Source organism: Dermatophagoides pteronyssinus, unplaced genomic scaffold, assembly GCF_027571235.1.
Source record: "Dermatophagoides pteronyssinus isolate colony J.1.1.1.1 unplaced genomic scaffold, Derpt_VIB-CSIC_2022.12 sq0005, whole genome shotgun sequence".
Classification (NCBI taxonomy): domain Eukaryota; kingdom Metazoa; phylum Arthropoda; class Arachnida; order Sarcoptiformes; family Pyroglyphidae; genus Dermatophagoides; species Dermatophagoides pteronyssinus.
Genome location: NW_027461529.1, coordinates 2495818 through 2518542, shown reverse-complemented (window position 1 = coordinate 2518542; position 22725 = coordinate 2495818). Strand labels below are relative to the sequence as shown.

The 22725-nt window shown below is 30.3% G+C and overlaps 2 protein-coding genes across 4 annotated transcripts; one reads left to right on the top strand and one right to left on the bottom strand.

Annotated features, from left to right (window-relative positions):
- Window positions 1-914: 914 nt before the first annotated feature.
- Window positions 915-3484, top strand: LOC113794717 (histidine ammonia-lyase-like). The gene is made up of 5 exons (XM_027344849.2): window positions 915-1286; window positions 1368-1546; window positions 1612-2719; window positions 2796-3039; window positions 3107-3484. The coding sequence occupies exons 1-5, from the start codon at window positions 1025-1027 to the stop codon at window positions 3336-3338; spliced, it is 2025 nt and encodes a 674-aa protein (XP_027200650.2). The 5' UTR covers window positions 915-1024; the 3' UTR covers window positions 3339-3484.
- Window positions 3388-22192, bottom strand: LOC113794683 (uncharacterized). 3 transcript variants are annotated; one of them, XM_075819937.1, is made up of 7 exons: window positions 21987-22192; window positions 18821-19346; window positions 18233-18367; window positions 17151-18139; window positions 5610-17076; window positions 4843-5523; window positions 3388-4756 (listed from the first exon to the last, which is right to left on the bottom strand). In XM_075819937.1, the coding sequence occupies exons 2-7, from the start codon at window positions 19233-19235 to the stop codon at window positions 3600-3602; spliced, it is 14844 nt and encodes a 4947-aa protein (XP_075676052.1). In that variant the 5' UTR covers window positions 19236-19346; window positions 21987-22192; the 3' UTR covers window positions 3388-3599. The 3 variants fall into 3 exon arrangements, with proteins under 3 accessions (XP_075676052.1, XP_075676054.1, XP_075676053.1); XM_075819939.1 differs by having other exon boundaries at window positions 18821-19341; XM_075819938.1 differs by lacking the exon at window positions 21987-22192 and having other exon boundaries at window positions 18821-19739.
- Between the last annotated feature and the right edge of the window lie 533 nt (window positions 22193-22725).

The following is a 22725-nucleotide window of genomic DNA, read 5'->3' as shown; positions in this document are numbered from 1 at the left end:
AAAAATGAGCAATATACATGTGCTACACACCAAAAAAAAACAAAAACAAACCAGAATTCTTCTTCTTCTTCTTCTTCTGCTTTATGTGATATCCATATCGCCATCTAACGGCCAAACAATGTAACATTTGTAAAGTATTATTTGATTCAATGAAAATTTACAAATTTTAGGAAATTTTCCAAATAATTTTTTGTTGTTGCTTTGTTTTCAATCATCATTTGATAAACAACATTTTAACATTCCATTTTTGTTCTTTTTTTTCTGTGTGTGTGTACTGATCACAGGGAAAACCACCACCAGTGATTATCAAGATGAAAATCATTTTAAAAAATTCATTCAAAGCACTCAAAAAAGAAAATTTCTAGTGAAAAAACTTTTTTTTAAATTTAAAAATTCCATCTTTTTTTTCAATCATTTTACAATAATCATAAGATTAAAATTAATATTATCTTGGTTGTTGTAAATAACAGCAAACATTTGGTATAGTTAGTTAGTTAGTTATTAGTGTTGCTGTTGTTGTTGTAAATGAATTTTCTTGTTTATGGAAATTTACTTTGAAAAAGTAATTCAATGGTAATCATGATGAACCGATAAAAAAAAATATTTAATGGAAAATATGAACGATTTTATTTAAAATCAGGCAGAGAAGAAAAAAAGAAAACAACATTTTAAAAAAATGATGATGATGATAAGAATAAAAAAATTCCATATAAAACATTATGGTTGATTATGGATTTTCTGACCTTGAATATTTTTTTTCAAATTTCAAAATTTTATTTATCCACTTATCTGATCAAGTGATAATTATAATGATTATTGGTGACGTTTTTTCATAAAAAAGATGATGAAAAAAGAAATGAATTTAGATTAGCAACTTGTTTGTTTGTTGGCCGACCGCAAGTATATAAATAGGAATGGGATTTTCCTTTTATCGTTTTTTTTTCATTCATTCATTCATTCATTCATTCTGTCATCGACGTGTTAAAATCATTTGAAAAATTCTTTCCAAATCCTCATCATCATAATGAAAATATCTGTACGTGTTAAAGGTGATTGGTTTACAGTACCAGTACCAAAACCAACCGAATTAACAATAAAATATTTAGGTAATGAAGCATTGAATAAATATATAAAATTACGACAAACACAATCAGCAACATCAATTAAAAAAAATGATTCATCAATTGAAATTGTTGAAGAAATACGTAAAGCAAAAGGTGGTTCAATATTAGATCCAGAAGATTTGGTTGCCGATGTTTTAGATGATAATGATTTTGTTTGTATTGGTATGTTTTAAAATTATTATTATTATTGTTGTTGTTTTTGTTTATAATTTTTTAATTTACAAAAAATTTATTTATAAAAAGTTCTTGAAAGTGATAAAAAAACAATGGTTACTGGTAATCTTGAAGTACATTATATACCGGAAAAAGCAAGTTCAGAAATGCAAATCAAACAAAAAACATTTGAATATATTAATTTAAATGGTAATCAATTATCAACCGATGATTTACTTAATCTTGGACAAGGTTATTATAAAATTAAGGTAATTGATTGATTGATTGATTTTTTTAAAATTTGAATTTAACATTATCTATTCAATATATATAGCTTGCACCAGATTCACAAGAAAAAATTAAAGCCTGTCGTGATATGTTAGAACGAATATTACGTGAAAATAAAGTTGTTTATGGTGTTAATACTGGTTTTGGAAAATTTGCAACAACATTGATTAGTGGTGAAAATTTAATTGAATTACAATATAATTTAATACGTAGCCATTCGGCTGGTGTTGGTAATCCATTATCACCATTTCGTACAAGAATGTTATTAGCATTACGTATAAATATATTGGCAAAAGGTTATTCAGGAATATCATTAGAAACATTACAACAATTAATCGATGCATTTAATGAATCATGTTTATCATGGGTACCAGAAAAAGGTACTGTTGGTGCATCAGGTGATTTAGCACCATTAGCACATTTAGCATTAGGATTGATTGGTGAAGGTAAAATGTGGTCACCTGAAAGTGGTTGGTCTGATGCAAAATATGTACTTGAATCACATAATCTTAAACCACTGAATCTTAAACCAAAAGAAGCATTAGCATTAATAAATGGTACACAATTAATAACATCATTAGGTGCTGAAGCTGTTGAACAATCATCATTTTTAATACGACAAGCTGATATTGTTGCTGGTATGACATTAGAAGTATTAAAAGGTACAACACGTGCATTTGATCCGGATATACAAAAAATTCGTCCACATCCAGGACAAGCTGCTGTTGCAAAAAGAATTCGTTCAATATTAAATTCAGCAATATTTCCATCACAGATTGCTGAATCACATAGATTTTGTAATAGAGTACAAGATGCATATACATTAAGATGTTGTCCACAAGTACATGGTGTTGTTTATGATACAATTGATTTTGTACGTAAAATTATAACAACTGAAATGAATTCAGCCACTGATAATCCATTGGTATTTGTTGAACGATCGGAAATTATTTCATCGGGTAATTTTCATGGTGAATATCCAGCAAAAGCATTGGATTATTTAGCAATTGCTGTACATGAATTAGGTAGTATGAGTGAAAGACGTATTGAACGTTTAGTTAATCCAGCACAATCTGGTTTACCGGCATTTCTTGTTAAAAATGGTGGTCTTAATTCTGGTTTTATGATTGCTCATTGTACAGCAGCAGCACTTGGTAAAAACAAAAAAATTGATAAATTTTGATTTGAAATTTGAATTGAATTTTTTGTTGTTTTTTATATTGATTTTAGTTTCCGAAAACAAAGTACTTTGTCATCCAGCATCAGTTGATTCATTATCAACATCAGCCGGACAAGAAGATCATGTATCAATGGGTGGATTTTCAGCCAGAAAAGTATTACAAGTAATTGAAAATGTTCAACGTATTATTGCTATTGAACTATTGGCTGCATGTCAAGCAATAGAATTTTTACGACCATTACGTACAACAAAACCATTAGAAGCTGTTTATCAAATTGTTCGTCGTGAAGTTAAGTATGTGTTAATTTTTATTTAATTTTCGATCCATTTTTTCAAATTTTTTCAAAATTTTTAAATTCAGACCATGGGATAAAGATCGTATAATGAATACTGATATAAATGCTGTTACAGATTTATTACAACAACAAAAAATATGGCGTATTGTAAAACCTTATATTGATGAATATAATGATCAGAAAAATTTTGCTGTACGTCCACCATCACCAACGGCAACTATTCTTGGTAAAGCATCAAGTTTAGAAAAACAATTACATTTTGATCAAATGGAAAAAATGAAAAAACAAGGCCCCTAGAATGAAGAGAAAATCACAAAGAACACAGAAAAACACAGGAACAAAACCATTGATTGTTTTTTTACGAGGAAAATTTTATTTTCAACTTTTTTCTTTTTTCTATATCCATTTCAAATAAATATTGATTTGAAAAAAAAATTCAAAAATTTTTGTTTGCTTGTGTTTGTGTGCTGGAATGATTCAAAAAAAAGAAAGAAAAACACTAGAATTTTGAACTAATCTAATTTTAAAAGGAAAAAGAAAACATCATTTTAGTTTAGTTTAAAATTCAATTTTATATGCAAAACAAATATCATCCGATAATTGTTGTTGTTGATTATTTGATGATTGTTGTTGTTGATTTGATGATGATGATTGTTGTTGTTGTTGTTGTTGTTGTTGTTGTAAATCAATCTGATCTAATGATAACCAACAACGATTTGCAGCTGAAACAATTTCAATACCAAGCATTTCTAATTGTTGTTTATTATCAGCATACCAACATAACATTGTTTCTGATTCATATGTTGGTATAATTGTTACATTGATGGTTGTTGATTGATTTTGATTTTGATTATTATCATTATTAATTTTTTCTTCTACTGTTAACCATGTTTTAACACCATTCAATAATGAATCTAATATTTGTCTTGATGGTTGTACACCGGAAAATACATAATAACGTGCACGTATTTTTTTAAAAAATTCTTCATCACAATAACCACGTTTTCCATGTCCAGGTACATAGGCTAATTCAACATAAACTGGATTTATTGTTGATGTTGTTGTTGTTGTTTGATCGGAAAAACGATTTCTTCCCATCATCATTGTAGCATTATTATTTCGACTATTTTGACTTTGATGATGATAATATGATTGTGATGATGAACTAATTGGTGGTGGTTGTGGTGTTGGTAATGCCATTGGTTCATCCCAATCTCGATCAACATCAAATTGTTTTTTTGTTGTCGTTTTTTTAGTCATTGTATAAATAACTTCGGGTAATTGTTGCTGTTCGGTAACAATTAACCGACGATTTGCACCATCATCGCTACTACTATGACTACTTGCAGTAGTAGTAGTAACTGTTGACCTAATTGACATTTCTTTACTAATTTTTTGTTGATCATCATCATCATCATCATTATCCTTTAATAATTCTGTCATTGATGGATTAATCATCATCCTAATTTGTTTAGTTGAAAATATATCCGAAGTTGATGGATTTTGTTCATATGGTTCGGTTATTAACATTATATTTTCGGTTGCTTTTACAGGCTCTAATTTTTCGGTCATTTTACTACTTGCCATAAATGTACTAATTATATTAGGACTTTCCAACGTTGATAAATTCGGTAATTCACTGATATTGAATGATTTTTTCAATCTAGAATCATCCGATGAAAATATTTTGCTTGTTTGCTCGCTTATTTGTTTGTCTGAAATTATAATGCAATGATTATGAGGGGAAAAAAATATTATTATTAGAATTTTCTTTGTAAAACTGAATAAATTATCAGCTTACCTGAAACATGGCCAGTAGTTAAATCATGCTTGGATGTTGTTGTTATTGTTGATGTTGAACTTGTAGTAGCTACTGATTGCATTGGTAAAATAGAGATTTTTGAAAATTTTTTCTTCACAATTTCATCATCATCATCATCATCATCATCGATTTGATTATTATTACGATCGGTTGTTGCTGTTGCGATTGTTTGACCAACATTAACACATATTTGCGATTCATAAATTTTTGCTGTTTCCCATTCTTGTTGTTTTAATTGATCATCAATCAATGATTTTGAATCAAAACGATTGATTACCATTTGTGTTCGTTCCATTCGATTATTACTATTACTATTGCTACTATTATCATCAATATGTTTCTCATCAAATTCGGTCGATTGTTGATCATCGAATGATGAAACTTTTTCACTGGAATCAGCAGCAGCAGCAACAGCAAATGGAATTTCGGTCATTGTCTTTGTTGATTCGATTTTTGTTACAAGGTTTTTTGAATCAAATGATTCTTCTTCTTCTTCTGGTGGTTGTTGTGAAATAGTTTCCATTTTTGTCGATTCTTTATTTTCAATCTTTTCTGGCTGCGAAGTGATCACCGATTCTTCTTTATTATTATTATCAATCATACTTGATTGACTTGTTATGGAAATTGTATCAGCAAAACTTTTGGTTGTTGTTGTATCAGCTAAAGCATCGAAGAAAAAAAAATAACATTCAAATGGCATTCATTAGTCGTTTATTTGACAGGTAATTTTTCCAATGATAACTTACCAGTATCCAATGTTGTTGATTGATTTGTAAAAATATCAACATTAGTTGCAGCTAATGATTGTTGATGACAATTATTAACTTCAATAATTTTTTCATCCATATCAAATAATAGTTGATTTGTTTGTCCAATAACATTATAACATTGTTGTTGTAGATTTTCAATTACTTTCGATGTATTTTTACTTTCTAAATAATCATTCAATGTTGATATTGTTTCGGAAGAAAAAATATTATCCATTCTTTGTTTTATAACTGGTTTTAATTGACTATCTAAATGTTTTTGTGCTTTTGTATGAAAATCTTCTGCAGTAGTTGTAATTTGGCTAATATCTTTTATGGATTCTTTTATTTTTTCCTCATTCGTTTTTGATTCAGAAATAAATGATGTTTCAATCGGATCTTTTTCAATGAAAATGGTTTGTTTACTTTTGTGTCGCATCGTAAATTCATCATCATCGTGATCATCGTGATGATCATCAGTGGTTATTTGAGCATGTTGTAATATCCATTGTATTGTATTGGCTTCTTTATCATCAGCTGTCATCATTGTTATTGGTACGGCATCTTCAATACTTGTTTCTTGTTCTGTTTGAAATGAATCATCGATTTTCATCTTTACTTGTTCTGTTTCTTTGATTATAGATGATTCGGTTTCTGAAATTTTTAATGGTTCTGTTTTTGGAACATCGATTTTCGATGGTTCTACTTCTGGAACTATCGAAGGTACTTCTTCTTTTTTCACTTGTTGTTCTGTCTCTTTTATTATCGATGATTCTGTTTCTGGTATTTTGATTTTAGATGCTTCCTCTTTCACAGCTTCTTTTTCTTTGACTATCGTTGGTTCGTCTTTTACTGATTCTGTTTCTGGTATTACGATTTTCGAAACTTCCTCTGCGACTGCTTCTTTTTCTTCGACTTTCGATGGTTCGTTTTCCACAGATTCTATTTCTTTGACTATCGTTGGTTCATTTTCTTTGACAATTGATAGTTCCTTTTTTACTGGATCCGTTTCTTTGACTATCGATGATTCCTCTTTCAATGTTTCATTTTCTTCGATTTTTGTTGATTCATCTTTAACTGGTTCTATTTCTGGTATTCCGATTTTCGATGTTTCATTTTTCACTGATTCTGTTTCTGGTATTTTGATTTTCGATGATTCCTGTTTTACTGGCTCTTTTTCTTCGATTTTTGTTGATTCATCTTTAACTGGTTTGATTTCTTTGATTATCGATGTTTCATCTTTAATTGGTTCTGTTTCTGGTATTTCAATTTTCGATGGTACGTCTTTCAATTCTTTTTCTTTGACTATCGTTGGTTCGTCCTTTACTGATTCTGTTTCTTTGACTATCGTTGGTTCGTCTTTTACTGATTCTGTTTCTTTGACTATCGTTGGTTCGTCTTTTACTGATTCTGTTTCTTTGACTATCGTTGGTTCGTCTTTTACTGATTCTGTTTCTTTGACTATCGTTGGTTCGTCTTTTACTGATTCTGTTTCTTTGACTATCGTTGGTTCGTCTTTTACTGATTCTGTTTCTTTGACTATCGTTGGTTCGTCTTTTACTGATTCTTTTTCTTCGATTTTCGATGGTTCGCTTTCCACTGATTCTTTTTCTTTGACTATCGTTGGTTTTGTTTCTGGTATTTCGATTTTCGATGATTCATCTTTTACTGGTTCTGTTTCTTTGACTATTGATACTTCCTCTTTTACTGTTTCTTTTTCTTCAACTATCGATGGTTTTATTTCTGATATTTCTGGAACTTCGATGTTTGTTGGTTCGTCTTTCACTGGTTCTATTTCTTTGACTATCGATGGCTGATCCTTTACAATCGATGATTCGTCTTTTACTGATTCTGTTTCCTTGACTATCGATCTCTCATCTTTCATTGGTTCTGCTTCTTTGACTATCGAGAGATCTTCTTCAGTCGATTCAATTTCTTTGAGAATCGATGGTTCTGATTTAACTATTTCCTTTTCTTTGACTATCATTTTCTCTTCTTTCACTATCGTTGGTTCGTCTTTTACTGATTCTGTTTCTTTGACTATTGTTGGTTCGTCTTTTATTGATTCTTTTTCTTCGATTATCATTGGTTCTTCTTTAACGACTTCATTTTCTTTGATTTTCGATGTTTCATCTTTCACTGGTTCCGCTTCTTTGACTATCGAGAGATCTTCTTCAGTCGATTCCATTTCTTTGTGAATCGATGGTTCCACTTTAACTGATTCCGTTTCTTTGACTATCAATGGCTCCTCTGGAAATTTGATTTTGGATCGTTTTTCTTCAGATGGTTCTTCTTTTAAAATTGAAGGCTCGTCTTTCATTTTTCCTGTATCTTTGACTATCGATGGTTCATCTTTTACTGTTGCTGTTTCTCTCACTATCGATGATTCTGCTTCTGGTATCTCGATTATCGATGCTTCCTCTTTCACTGAATCTGTTTCTTCAACCATTGATGGTTCGTCTTTTACTGATTCTGTTTCTTTGACTATCGTTGGTTCCTCTTTCAATGAATCTGTTTCTTTCATTATCGATGATTCGTCTTTTACTGATTCTGTTTCTGGTATTTCGATTTTCGATGCTTCCTCTTTCACTGGTTCTGTTTCTTTAACTATCGATGGCTCTTCTTTCACTGAATCTGTTTCTTTCATTATCGTTGGTTCGTCTTTTACGGATTCTTTTTCTTCGATTATCGTTGGTTTCTCTTTCATTGTTTCTTTTTCTGGTAATTCGATTTTTGATAGTTCCTCTTTCACTGCTTCTTTTTCTTCGATTATCGGAGGTTCTTCTTTCACTTGTTCTGTTTCTTCGATTTTCGATGTTTCGTCTTTCACTGGTACTGTTTCTTTGACTATAGATGGCTCGATCTTCACTATCGATGGTTCGTCTTTCACTGTTTCTTTTTCTTCGATTTTCGATGTTTTGTCTTTTACTGATTCTGTTACCTTGACTATCGATGTTTCATCTTTCACTGGTTCTGCTTCTTTGACTATCGAGAGATCTTCTTCAGTCGATTCCATTTCTTTGAGAATCGATGGTTCCGATTTAACTCTTTCCGTTTCTTTGACTATCAATGGCTCTTCGTTCACTATCGATAATTCCTCTTCGGATTCTTTTTCTTCGATTATCGTTGGTTTCTCTTTCACTTCTTCTTTTTCTACGATTTTCGATGTTTCGTCTTTCACTGCTTCTATTTCTTCGATTATCGTTGGTTCGTCTTTTACTGATTCATTTTCCACTGGTTCTATTTCTTTGACTATCGATGAATCTGATACTTCGATTTCTGATATTTCGTTTTGCGATGTTTCGTCTTTCATTGATTCTGTTTCTTTGACAATTGATGTCTCATTTTTCAATGTTTCTTTTTCTTCGATTATCGTTGGTTCCTCTTTCTCATGTTCTTTTTCTTCGATTTTCGATAGTTCGTCTTTTACTGATTCTGTTTCTTTGACTATCGTTGGTTCCTCTTTCACTGCCTCTTTTTCTTCGATTATCGTTGGTTTCTCTTTCACTACTTCTTTTTCTACGATTTTCGATGTTTCGTCTTTCACTGGTTCTTCTTTTACTGATTCTTCTTCTTTGACTATGGATGGTTGTGTTTCTTTTATTTCAATATTCGATGATTCATTTTCCACTGGTTCTATTTCTTTGACTATCGATGGCTCTGTTTCAAATATTTTGATTTCCGTTGGTTCTTCTTTTGCTGATTCTGTTTCTTTGACTATTAAAGGTTCCTCTTTTATCTGTTCTTTTTCATCTTTGACTATCGATGATTTCATTATTTCTGTTTCAATCATTTCTGAAGATTTTTCAATTTCATTCTGATATACATTGCTCTCTGAAGGATTAGGATGTAAAAATGATATATTTACAGTGCATTGTTCAATCAATTCCATATCCTTATCATTATTAATTTCTTTATCATCATCGATATTCTCATCATCAGATCGATTACCTGGATGTAGAAAAGATTTATTTATTGTTGTTGTTGTTGTTGATTCTTTAACACTATCTATTTCATTTTCAATTGGTATCACATTATTTTCATCATTTTTGATCACAGAATAATTATTATCATTATCATTATTTTTATCTTTGAAATCAATTTGTTGATCCAAATGATCGGAATCTTCATGTTCGGCTTCCAAATGATCATCATCTTTATCATGTTCGGCAATTTGTTTATCAATTTGTTCAATCATTTCATCATTATCCAATTTATCACTATGTTCAATAGAAATTTCTTCTTTGATATGTTTAATATCATCGGATAATAATGAAACGGATGATTGTGAATGTTGTTGTTCAATCAAAATTATTTTATCAGCTGATAATTTATCTATTTTATCATCATTTGAAATTTGTTCAGACACTTGATCATTTAATGTTTGGACAATTGTAACTTTTTCTTCTACTTCTTCTTCATTAGAAGTAATGGATTCTGATTTGAGCAACATTTCCGATGATGATGATTCAACTAAAATCGATTCTTTTTTCAATTGTATTGGTTCTTTCAATTCAACTTTTGTTGATTGAGTATCGGTAACTTTATCATCAAATTTGAATTTTGCAAGTTGTTCATCATTCACTTGTTGTTCTAATTCTTCGATTTTTATTTTGCCTATTTCATAATTATTTTGTTCGGTTTTTTTATTTTCGATTTTCATTGATTCGGTTTTTTCAATTTCAATTTGCTCTGGTTCTTTTTCTTCTATTATCGTTGGTTCATCTTTTACTGATTCTTTTTCTTCTATTATCGTTGTTTCATCTTTTACTGATTCTTTTTCTTCTACTATTGTTTGTTTCTCTTTCACTGCATCTTTTTCCACGATTTTCGATGTTTCGTCTTTCATTGGCTCTGTTTCTTCGATTATCGTTGATTTGTCTTTAACTGATTCTGTTTCTGGTAATTCGATTTTCGATGTTTCGTCTTTCACTGGTTCTGTTTCTTTGACTATCGATGGCTGGTCCTTCACTATCGATGATTGGTCTTTTACTGATTCTGTTTCCTTGACTATCGATCTTTCATCTTTCATTGGTTCTGCTACTTTGACTATCGAGAGATCTTCTTCAGTCGATTCCATTTCTTTGAGAATCGATGGTTCCGATTTAACTCTTTCCGTTTCTTTGACTATCATTGGCTCTTCTTTCACTATCGATGATTCCTCTTTAACTGCTTCTTTTTCTTTGATTATCGTTGGTTCATCTTTTAATGTTTCTTTTTCTTCGATTTTCGATGGCTCTTCTTTCACTGCTTCTTTTTCTTCTATTATCGTTGGTTCGTCTTTTACGGATTCTTTTTCTTCGATTATCGTTGGTTTGTCTTTTACTGGTTCTTTTTCGTTGACTATCGTTGGTTCCTCTTTCACTGCTTCTTTTTCTTCGATTATCGTTGGTTCGTCTTTTACGGATTCTTTTTCTTTGACTATCGATGTTTCATCTTTCACTGGTTCTTTTTCTTCGATTATCGTTGGTTTGTCTTTTACGGATTCTTTTTCTTTGACTATCGATGTTTCATCTTTCACTGGTTCTTTTTCTTCGATTATCGTTGGTTTGTCTTTTACGGATTCTTTTTCTTTGACTATCGATGTTTCATCTTTCACTGGTTCTTTTTCTTCGATTATCGTTGGTTTGTCTTTTACTGATTCTGTTTCTGGTATTTCGATTTTCGATGATTCTTCTTTTACTGGTTCATTTTCTTCGATTATTGTTGGTTTGTCTTTTACTGATTCTGTTTCTGGTATTTCGATTTTCGATGATTCTTCTTTTACTGGTTCATTTTCTTCGATTATCGTTGGTTTGTCTTTTACTGATTCTGTTTCTGGTATTTCGATTTTCGATGATTCTTCTTTTACTGGTTCATTTTCTTCGATTATTGTTGGTTTGTCTTTTACTGATTCTGTTTCTGGTATTTCGATTTTCGATGATTCTTCCTTTACTGGTTCATTTTCTTCGATTATCGTTGGTTTGTCTTTTACTGATTCTGTTTCTGGTATTTTGATTTTCGATAGTTCCTCTTTTATTGGTTCTTCATCATTGACTATGGATGATTGTGTTTCTTTTATTTCAATATTCGATGGTTCATTTTCCACTGGTTCTATTTCATTGACTATCGATGGTTCTGTTTCAGGTATTTTGATTTCCGTTGGTTCATCTTCTGTTGATTCTGTTTCTTTGACTATAGATGGTTCGTCTTTAACTGAATCTGTTTCTTCCACTATCGATGGTTCGTCTTTTACTAATTCTGTTTCTTTGACTATCGATGGCTCGTCTTTAACTGAATCTGTTTCTTCCACTATCGATGGTTCGTCTTTTACTAATTCTGTTTCTTTGACTATCGATGGCTCGTCTTTAACTGAATCTGTTTCTTCCACTATCGATGGTTCGTCTTTTACTAATTCTGTTTCTTTGACTATCGATGGCTTGTCTTTAACTGAATCTGTTTCTTCCACTATCGATGGTTCGTCTTTTACTAATTCTGTTTCTTTGACTATAGATTGATTCTCTTTTGTCTGTTCCTGTTCCTTTATAATCGATGGTTCTGTTTTTGGTATTTCGATTTTCGACGATTCGCCTTCCATTGGTACTGTTTCTTTCGCTTTCAAAGGTTCTTCTTTAGTTGATTCCATTTCTTTCATGATCGATAGTTTTGTTTCTTCGATTTTCGACGATTCGCCTTCCATTGGTACTGTTTCTTTGACTATCGATGTTTCATCATTCATTTTTTCTTCTTTTACTGGTACTGCTTCTTTCACTATCGATGATTCTGTTTCTGGTTTCTCGATTTTTGATGATTCGTCATTCAATGCCTCTGTTTCTTTGATTATCGTTGGTTCTTCTTTTGTTATTTCTGTTTCTTTGACAATTGAGGGTTCTATTTCTGATATTTCGATTTTCGATGTTTCGTCTTTCACTGGTTCTGTTTTTTCGATTTTGGATAGTTCGTCTTTTACTGATTCTGTTTCTTTGACTATCGTTGGTTCGTATTTCTCTTTTTCTTTTTCTTCAATTTGCGAAGTTTCGTTTTTTAATTTTTTCGTTTCTTTGACTATCGATCCTTCTTCCTTCACAGGTTCTGTTTCTGGTATTTTGATTTGCGATTCTTCCTCTTTCACTGGTTCAGTTTCTTTGACTATCGATGTTTCATCTTTCACTGTTTCTTTTTCTTTCTCTATCGATGGTTCCTCTTTCACTGTTTCTGTTTCTTTGATTTTCGATGCTTCTTCTTTCACTGATTCTGTTTCTTTAACTATCGATGGCTCGTTCTTCACTATCGATGGTTCGTCTGTTACTGTTTCTGTTTCTGGTATTTCGATATTTGTTGATTCCTCTTTTACTGGTTCTATTTCTTTGACTATCGTTGTTTCCTCTTTCATTGGTTCTGTTTCTTCGATTATCGTTGGTTCGTCTTTCACTTGTTCCATTTCTTTGACTATCGTTGTTTCCTCTTTCATTGGTTCTGTTTCTGGTATTTCGATTTTTGATGGTTCATCTTTCATTGCTTCTATTTCTTTGCCTATCGTTGGTTCGTCTTTTATTGCTTCTGTTTCATCGATTATCGTTGGTTCGTCTTTCACTGGTTCTTTTTCTTCGATTTGCGATGCTTCCTGTTTCACTGGTTCTTTTTCGTCGATTTTCGATGGTTCGTCTTTCACTTGTTCCATTTCTTTGACTATAGATGGTTCGTCATTTACTGATTCGGTTTCTGATATTTCTATTTTCGATGTTTCGTCTTTCAAAGCATCTATTTCTTTCATTATCGTTGGTTCATCTTTCACTGGTTCTTTTTCTTCGATTATCGTTGGTTTGTCTTTTACTGATTCTGTTTCTGGTATTTCGATTTTCGACGGTTCGTCTTTTGCTGATTCTTTTTCTTCGATTTTCGTTGGTTTGTCTTTTACTACTGGTTCTGTTTCCTCGATTTTCGTTGGTACGTCTTTCAATTCTTCTTTTTCTTCGATTATCGTTGGTTTGTCTTTTACTGATTCTGTTTCTGGTATTTCGATTTTCGATCTTTCGTCTTTTACTGATTCTGTTTCTTTGATTATCGTTGGTTCCTCTTCCATTGTTTCTTTTTCTTCGATTATCGTTTGTTTGTCTTTTATTGATTCTGTTTCTTTGACAATCGATGTTTCTTCTTTCACTTGTTCTGTTTCTTTGACTATCGATGTTTCGTCTTTCACTGCTTCTTTTTCTTCGATTATCGTTTGTTTGTCTTTTATTGATTCTGTTTCTTTGACAATCGATGTTTCTTCTTTCACTTGTTCTGTTTCTTTGACTATCGATGTTTCGTCTTTCATTGTTTCTTTTTCTTCGATTTTCGATAATTCGTCTTTTGCTGATTCTGTTTCTGGTATTTCGATTTTCGATGTTTCTTCTTTCACTTGTTCTGTTTCTTTGACTATCGATGTTTCGTCTTTCATTGTTTCTTTTTCTTCGATTTTCGATAATTCGTCTTTTACTGATTCTGTTTCGTCGATTTTCGATGGTTCGTCTTTCACTTGTTCTGTTTCTTTGACTATCGATGTTTCTTCTTTCATTTGTTCTGTTTCGTTGACTATCGTTGGTTTGTCTTTTACTGATTCTGTTTCGTCGATTTTTGATGGTTCGTCTTTCACTGGTTCTTTTCCTTCGATTTTCGATGGTTCGTCTTTTGCTGATTCTTTTTCTTCGATTATCGTTGGTTCGTCTTTCACTGGTTCTTTTTCTTCAATATTCGTTGATCTCATTAAAGTCTCAGTCATTTCTTTTTCATCATTTTGTTTTTCTTGTTCATCTTTTTCTGATAATTTTCTCTGAACATTATATGTTTCACTTTTTAATTTTTCATCTATGATTTCATCAACATTTTTTTGATTCATTTCTTGATTCATAGATGGCTCTTCTTTTGCTTGTTGAATTTCATTTTTTATCACTAATTCGTCTAAAGTAGTTTTAGGCACTTCGTTTAAACCATCATTAGATTTCATTTCAAAATCACTTAATATCACAGTGTCTAAAATTTTATTAGTGTCTGTTTTTGTTATCGATTCAGGCACAGATTTCCGTTCGATCACATTTTCAACATTAACATTCTGTTCATTTGTCAGATTATTATTCTGATCTTTATTATTATCGATTTCATCAATTTGTTGTTCTAATTTTTCAGTCGATGAATCAGAATTTTCTTGATTTTCCATATCAATTATTTTTGATTTTTGTAATTCTTGTTGTAAAATTTGATTTGCTTCCAATTCATTTGTAGTAATTTTCTCATCAACAATCGATTGTTGTTGTAAATCTTTACTATCGATTGTTTCATTCGTATTTGATGATTGTAAAAGTTCTAAATATTGTTCATTATCAACATCATTCGATGTTAAACTATCTAATTGATCATGATCTGTTTCATAATCAATTATTTCTTGTCCAGCAGTTGTTGTTGTTTGACCAGTTGTTATTGATGTTTCATCATCATCATCAGTTTGTTCAGTTTGTTGTTGATTTTTCGATGAAATTTCCTCTTGTTGATAATCATTTTTAGCCAATTCAACAGCAGCAGCACGCATAACCGATTCAGTTTTTCTTTGTTCTTGTTCCATTCGTTTAGTTATTTTACGTACTTCTTCATCGGTTGATGAACGTATACTTGTTTCTTCACTCATTGCTTCGGATGATACTATTTGTAATTGTTCATTATTTTCTTTTTCTTTTGTATCATCATTATCATCGTTATTACTTTTTTGTTTCGGATCAATTAATTTTCTACGTATAACTGGTCTTGGTATTGATTCTTCCATTTTTTCAATTATTTGATTTTTTTGTTCATTCATCATCATCATTCTATTTGATATTGATCCAATCTGTTTACTAATTCCACTTGCCATTGTTGTTGTTGTTGCTGCTGTTGTTGTCGGTGTAATACGTTTAGGTTTTTGTTTAGTTTTTGGTGGTAATGGTGGTAATTTTGCCATTGTTGTTGATGTTGATGTAATATAATTTGATTGTTGTGTAGATATTTTATCTAGATTTTGTTGTATATTTTTAACATTCGATGATTGTATTTGTCGATTGCCAACCGTAGAATAATTCTGAATCGCTTGCTGTTGCTTAATAGCTCTTGGCATCGCTGCTGCTGATTGAATTGGCTGTTGACGACGATTAATATTTATCGATTCTGTATTATTAATTACTTTATTTGATTTTGATTGAATTTTTGTTGTTGTTGTTGTTGTTCGTGGTGGTGACATTGAACGAAATCTACTATATCTACTAATTGGTGTTTCGGATCGTTTATTTGCTTGCTGTTGTTGTTGTTGTTTTGATTTAGTTGTTAATGAAATTCGACCACCACTACTAGTAGTTGCTTTCTGTTGATGTGAACGTAATAAATTCGGTGCTACCGATAATGAACGACCAAATTGATGTAATGATTTTGTTGTTAAAATTGTTGTTTGTATTGTTTTTTCATATTTTAATTTAAACTGTTTTTCTAATTCATCACCAGTACATGGTGTTTGTTGATGTAATAATAAATCTAATTCTAATAATTCAGAAATATTTGATTTATTCAATTCATCTGAACGTTCTGTTAATGTTGATGATAGTTGTTGATTTGATTGATTTAATTGTTTACGTGTTGGCATAAAACGTCTTGATAAACGACTTGATCCATTTGAATCATTCACTGTTTGATTTGTTTGTTCAAATTTTGATATAATCATTAATGATTGAAAACCATTCAATATTTGTTTTTGTGTACAATTTCCTGGAAATAATATACGTAATATACGTTTATTTGGATTATGTGGTCGCCATATTAATAAACTACAAATTGATTGTTGATCTGATTCGGAAATATTTTTTTCTTGTTCATCTTTTTTTATATCAATGGATTCTTGATGTTGTTGTTGTTGTTGTTGAATCGTAGGTGTTGAACGTCCACTTGAATTTGTTCGATGAGAACCACCATTATCAATATTACTGTTATTATTACTTGCCATTATACGATCTAATGTTGGATTCAATACATACATATATAATGTACCTACACCTACTTTATGATATAATGTTATTGGTGTTGGTGGTGGTGGTGGATGTGAAATTGATTTTGTATCACGTGTTGATTCTTTTTTCATTTTTTCATTATTATTCAATGAATCAATATTTCGTATACAAGCTAATGGTTGTATATTTAATTCATTCATTGTTTGAAATAATTGTCTATTCAATTCATTTAATGATATACGATGATCATCTAAAATGAATGGTTGTTCATCATTTCGTTGATCAATCGTTGATGTTTCCATTGATGTTGCTGGTGGTGGTGTTGGTGATTGATTAAGTCCAGAAATTATATGATCATTACAAAAAAGATAACCAATTCGTGGACATTGACCAAATGTATTATCTGGATTATATTGTTGTCGTATTGATTTTAATGTTAATAAACTTAATAAACCAAAAAAATTATCTTCACCCAAATGTGTTACCTAGAGAATTTTAAAAGTAATTGATTTTGTAATTAAAAGAATATTTTATTAAAACTTTTATATATAAAACTTACCACAATCGAATCAAGACGTTGCAAATGTTTAATAAAAGGCCATATTGTAAATGGTGCCGACATATATCCAGCATCAAGTAACATTGTAAAACCACTATCTAATGATAATAATGCACAATCACCTTGACCACTTGGAAATATATACATTGTTGGTTGTTGTAATCGTACAAATCCAACTGTATCGATTGGATCTTGTTTATAAATAATCGATGCTAATGAATTTCCACGTTCAATACCATAATAATTTTTTTTTGATTGTTTCATTAACCATTCAAAATGCCATGCAAGTTGATCACCCAAAAAATTGAGCAAATTTTGTGTTACTTTCCCAGGTAATGTATCCAATTGATTTATATATTCATTTTCTGGATTTAATTCAAAATGAAAAAGATAACGACGTATATTATCAACAATCATTTGGCCATTCGATTTCGATGTAGAAACTGTTGAAACTGTTCGTTTTTGATTATAACGATTGTTTGTATTGATATTTGATCTATTACTACTACCAGAAGATCGATTATTAAGATCATTAAAAATTAATGATGATGTTATTGATTTTTTCAATGATCTAGTATCAATATGATGTTGTGAAAATATATTTTGTAATATAGCCCATTCACCAGCCGGTTCAGTATGTAAATAAACAATAATATCATGTGAACTAAGATGTTCAGCAATTGATAAATGTCCATTACATGGATCATTTATAATATCCTTATTTAAATTATTAATATTTTCCAAATCATTTTGTTTTTTCGTTAATTCAATTTCATCGATTAATTCATAAAAATTATATGCAGAAAATGTACCATCCGATAATAACCAAGAACCTGTTTCGAAAAATGTTGCACCAGCATAAATAATCTGTATTTGTCCAGTTGGTGAATGTAATATATTTTTTAAACATTGATTTAATGTAAATAATGTTGGATTACATAAAACTTCTATTGCCAATGATTTTTGTGCATATTGAAATAATATTTGGCCTGTAACAAACAAACAAAAAAATTTTCAATTAATCAATGTTATTCAGTGTTTTGTCAATGGTCATTCATTTTTACACATTTAAAAAACATTACCATTATCATCATTATTATTAAAAATATTTAATTTTTTTCCATTTTCATCCAAATTATCTAAAAATGATTGTAATTCATTTAAATCATCATTTTCATTATTATTTATATTATTAGTTGATTGCCAAATAATTAAACCTATGTGAAAGAAAGAAAAAAAGAAAGAAAAAAAAGGTAAAAATTATTATTCTTTTGGTTGTAAAACAATCCAAAAATAACGGATTAGTATGGCTTCCAGTTCCTGTGTGCGTTTTGCTTTCTTTCGTTTTTTCTTCGTTGTTGAAAGCCCTACCCCCATCTCTTCTTTCATCACCTTTCAATACACTCACCCACACACACACAACATATACATTTCAAATGGGGAACAACCAAAAAATAACCAGAAAAACTCATCATCATCATTTAGCTAAAGCATTTTATTCATGCGTATTGGATCAATGCGACAATCCAGATGTAGAAATCGAAAATAGAAAATTAGATGAATGAATGAATGACTGCAGAATTTTCTATTTTTTCTTTTCTTCACTGATTTGGTTTGAGTTTGATATTAGCGAAAAGGAACATATATTAAACATTTATAGTATAACTAACCTTTACGAATTTGTTGTATAACTTTAGCAACAAAACCACTTGTCCATCGACTATTAAATTTATCCAATTCAGATTGTTGTTGTTGTTGCGGTTGTAAATTATTCGATGATTTTTGTTGTCTTAACCATGATTGTTGTCTTAATTGATCACAACCATCACTAATAATAATTAGTAAATAACATCCTACATAACGAAAATTACATGATGGTTTTATAGTTGTTGATAAGGATGATGACGATGATGGTGGCGTTGGTGGTGGTGGTGGTTGTGCTGATGGTGAATATCTTGATATTGGTGATGGTGTTCGTGTTCGTTGATTTGTAGCCATATTTGTTGTTGGTGAAATACGTCGATAAATCGATGATGATATTGGTGATGATGATTCAGAACGACGACCAAATGTATTGGACATCATTTAGCATTCGATAATCATTGATTTGATGAAAAAACTTTGATATTTATTTTTTGTAAAATCTAAGGGATTCTAAGAACAAATTTTTTGATTCTTTTCTATGTGTGTTCTGCTCTAATTGAAAGAAAATAACAAAACAAAACAAAATTTAACTAGAAAATCAAATTGAAATGAGGAAAAAGCAAATTATTCAGGAGAAATCAATAATGAATAATCAGAAAAAATTATTTCTCGATTATCATGTTGATGATCACTGGTTTAATCACTCTGTATTTTGCGGTGTGTGTGTGTGCAATGTATGTTTGTAATGTAAATCACACTTTGGCCAAAGAAAAATGACAGAACAAACAAGAGAAAAATAACCAAGGTTTAAACACCCGAAACAAAACAAAACAAAAAACAAAATCACAGGTCAATTCTGATCAATTAATTTATCGATTATCACTAAATTAGAGCAATAAATATGTTAATTAAAACAGAAAAAAAATCAATAATGAAAAATCAATAAAATTTGCGAGAGAAAGAGAGAAGGAAAATGTAACAAATCAAACGAAAATGACAATGCAAGAGAGAGAGAGAGAGAGAGAGAGAGAGAGAGAGAGAGAGAGAGAGAGAGAGAGAGAGAGAGAGAGAGAGAGAGAGAGAGAGAATTTGAATATGATTTGTGCTGATTTCAATTTTTGTTTCACAGAATATGATGGGATCATTCAGAATATGAAATGAAATCACAAAAAAAATATGAATATTTAATTAGTTTTTTTTTGTTGTTTTTTTTATAATAAATGTATTATGTATTATCGATCTACTAGAATTTTTGCCTAATGAAAAGATGATTATTGATTGATTGATTGATTGAAGTATCACACTCAAACACACACACACTTTGAGATTGAAAATTCAATTCTTACACCCAGCCAGCCAGCAAAACAAACAAACAAACAAACAGGAATCAAACAATAATGATGATGATGATGATTAGAAATCAAAACAAGAGAAATGAACAAAAAAAAACTAAATGAGAAAAACTTTGAATTTTTTTTTTTGAATTTATCACAACATTCACAATTCGATTCTCACTGATTTTATAATGAAATCACAGTTTAAACAAAGAATTTTTTCCCGTTTAATTTTTCGAAAATCTTCATTTTTTTTAAATTTTAAAATTTCTTAATCTGATTATAGACACACGTAAACACACACGGATAATTCCGGATTGTCCAAAAGACAACAACAACCGGTTAGCCAAATGTCCCTGTTTCAAATTCAGAATTAAAGAATATCATTTGGCTCATCATTGAATGAATGAAAGAAAGAAATTTTTTTTTAAAGTTTCTTCAATATTCGTCGTCTGTTATTTTTTTTCCTCCGTTATTATTATTGTTCAAAAAAGAATTGTCGCAAAGATATATATATAAAAACGTGATATATATCTGGTGTGTCTGTGTACTGTTTTTCTTCTTCGGTTTGTCTGAACCAATAGCGGTTATCATCTTTCATCTACATTTATTAGCGTCAATACAGTATATTTTCAACATATTGTTTTGGTCAACATAATCATCATCAAAATGGGGAAAAATCATTTTAAATTTGAACCAAAAAAACTAAACAAAATACACTGATTCACTGTATTCTATTTTTATATCTTTCGGTTTTTCTTTTTCTAAAACAAAATAAATACCGCATTGCATTGTAGAGCATGTTCCAGAAACACACATATGCACACACGCAATATATACACATACCAAACGTGACAACAGCGCATTACCAATAACAACAACAACAACTACTGCTGTTTGGAATGATTTATCCGGTTAAAATCTAAAAAAAGAGGAGAAAAAGGAAATAGAAATAATGCCGGATAATGCCGGTCGATTCAAGAATCTTTTTCTTCTCTTTTTTTTCTATTTTGTTTGTTTGATATGGTTTCACTTTATGTTTATAGAATCTGCTTATAGAATTCCGGAATTTTTAACCATCGACCTTATTTTTGTTTATGGAATGTCAATGGGGTAAAAGTCAACTTTTTTTTGAATAACAAGAAAGAGAGGGAGAGTGGGAAGTGTGAATTGCATTTACTGCATTGCAGTTTTTTTCCCTCACCATTTTCTTCACACACAAACACACAAACACACAAACAAACAAACAAACGAACTGACTAACAAACAAACTAAATACACCCTATGTATATATATAGGAAAGACATTTTTTTGATTGATTTTTTTTTTTTGAGCATGACTGATATAGAATTTCCAATATGGTGAATGTTTGTAAATTCTTATCCGGGTTGTCCGCAGAATAAAAAAAAAAATATTTCGGTGAAAAACGAAGGGGGGGGAAATAAACAACTGTAATCATAATAATCGAATGATTTTCTTCTTCTTCTTTCTTCTACAAAATATAATGATTATTATGCTGTCAAATTCCTGATTCATACATTCAGACATTCAATTCAAAACAAGAAAAATCTGAATATAATATATACATTACATTATTAATGAATCATTACACCTGAACGCTTGCGTGTGTATGTTATTTTCAAGGATCTAAATAGTAGTATCTAGATTCTGTATACAGAAATAATCATTGGAATCATTTTATTTTCACTAGAAAATCATCATCATCAGAATAATAATTAATTCATAAATAAAATACTGATACATAATAGATGAGAATGATCCATTTTGATTGAATGGATGGATCATTTAGTTATTATTATGTAATGGGAAAAAAGCAAAACAAAAATGTATCATTTACCTTGGTTGGATTGATCAGAATTTAAAACTACTACATGTAAGAATTTGATTGAAGAATTTGATAGTTTAATCTTTTTAAAAAAAAGGAAAGATCTATTTGAAGATAGAGAAATGAAATGAAACACATAAACCAGCTAAACATAAAATGAAATTCAATGTTTTTGTTTTGCTTTGTTGTTGTTGTTGATAAGATTTGTTTGAAGATTCTTTCATTGTTTGTTTTTTGTTTTTTAGTGATGACAATGAATTAATCTCAACAATTTTTTTTTGTTGACATTTAGCTTATAATCATTGAAAAAGTGCAGGTTTTTTACCTGTGTTTTTTTTTAAATGGTAGGTGGGTGGGTAGATTTTCTATTGGATTGGATTGGTTTGATTCAAGGTAAATATTTTTTTTTGTATATCACTAAGTGGGGTATTCAGGTAACTGTACTGTTGTTGTTTTAGTTTCGTCATTCTCAAAAAAAAAAAAAAAATTGACAATGTCACCTTGATGTATACACGATGATTATGGGGATGAAATGAAATGATTTTCCCGAAGAAAGAAGAAAATAGAAATCCCAAAATCCCAAATCCTAATATTAGTCCGGTTTTTGGATTGAGTAGATGTACTGACAACAACAAAAAATACTTTTTTAGTTGTTGTTTTAGTTTCCACCTGCTACAAATATGATTTGTCCGAAAGAATGTGTGTGACAAAAAACATGACAGATAATGATGATTATTATTCTGATTTGACA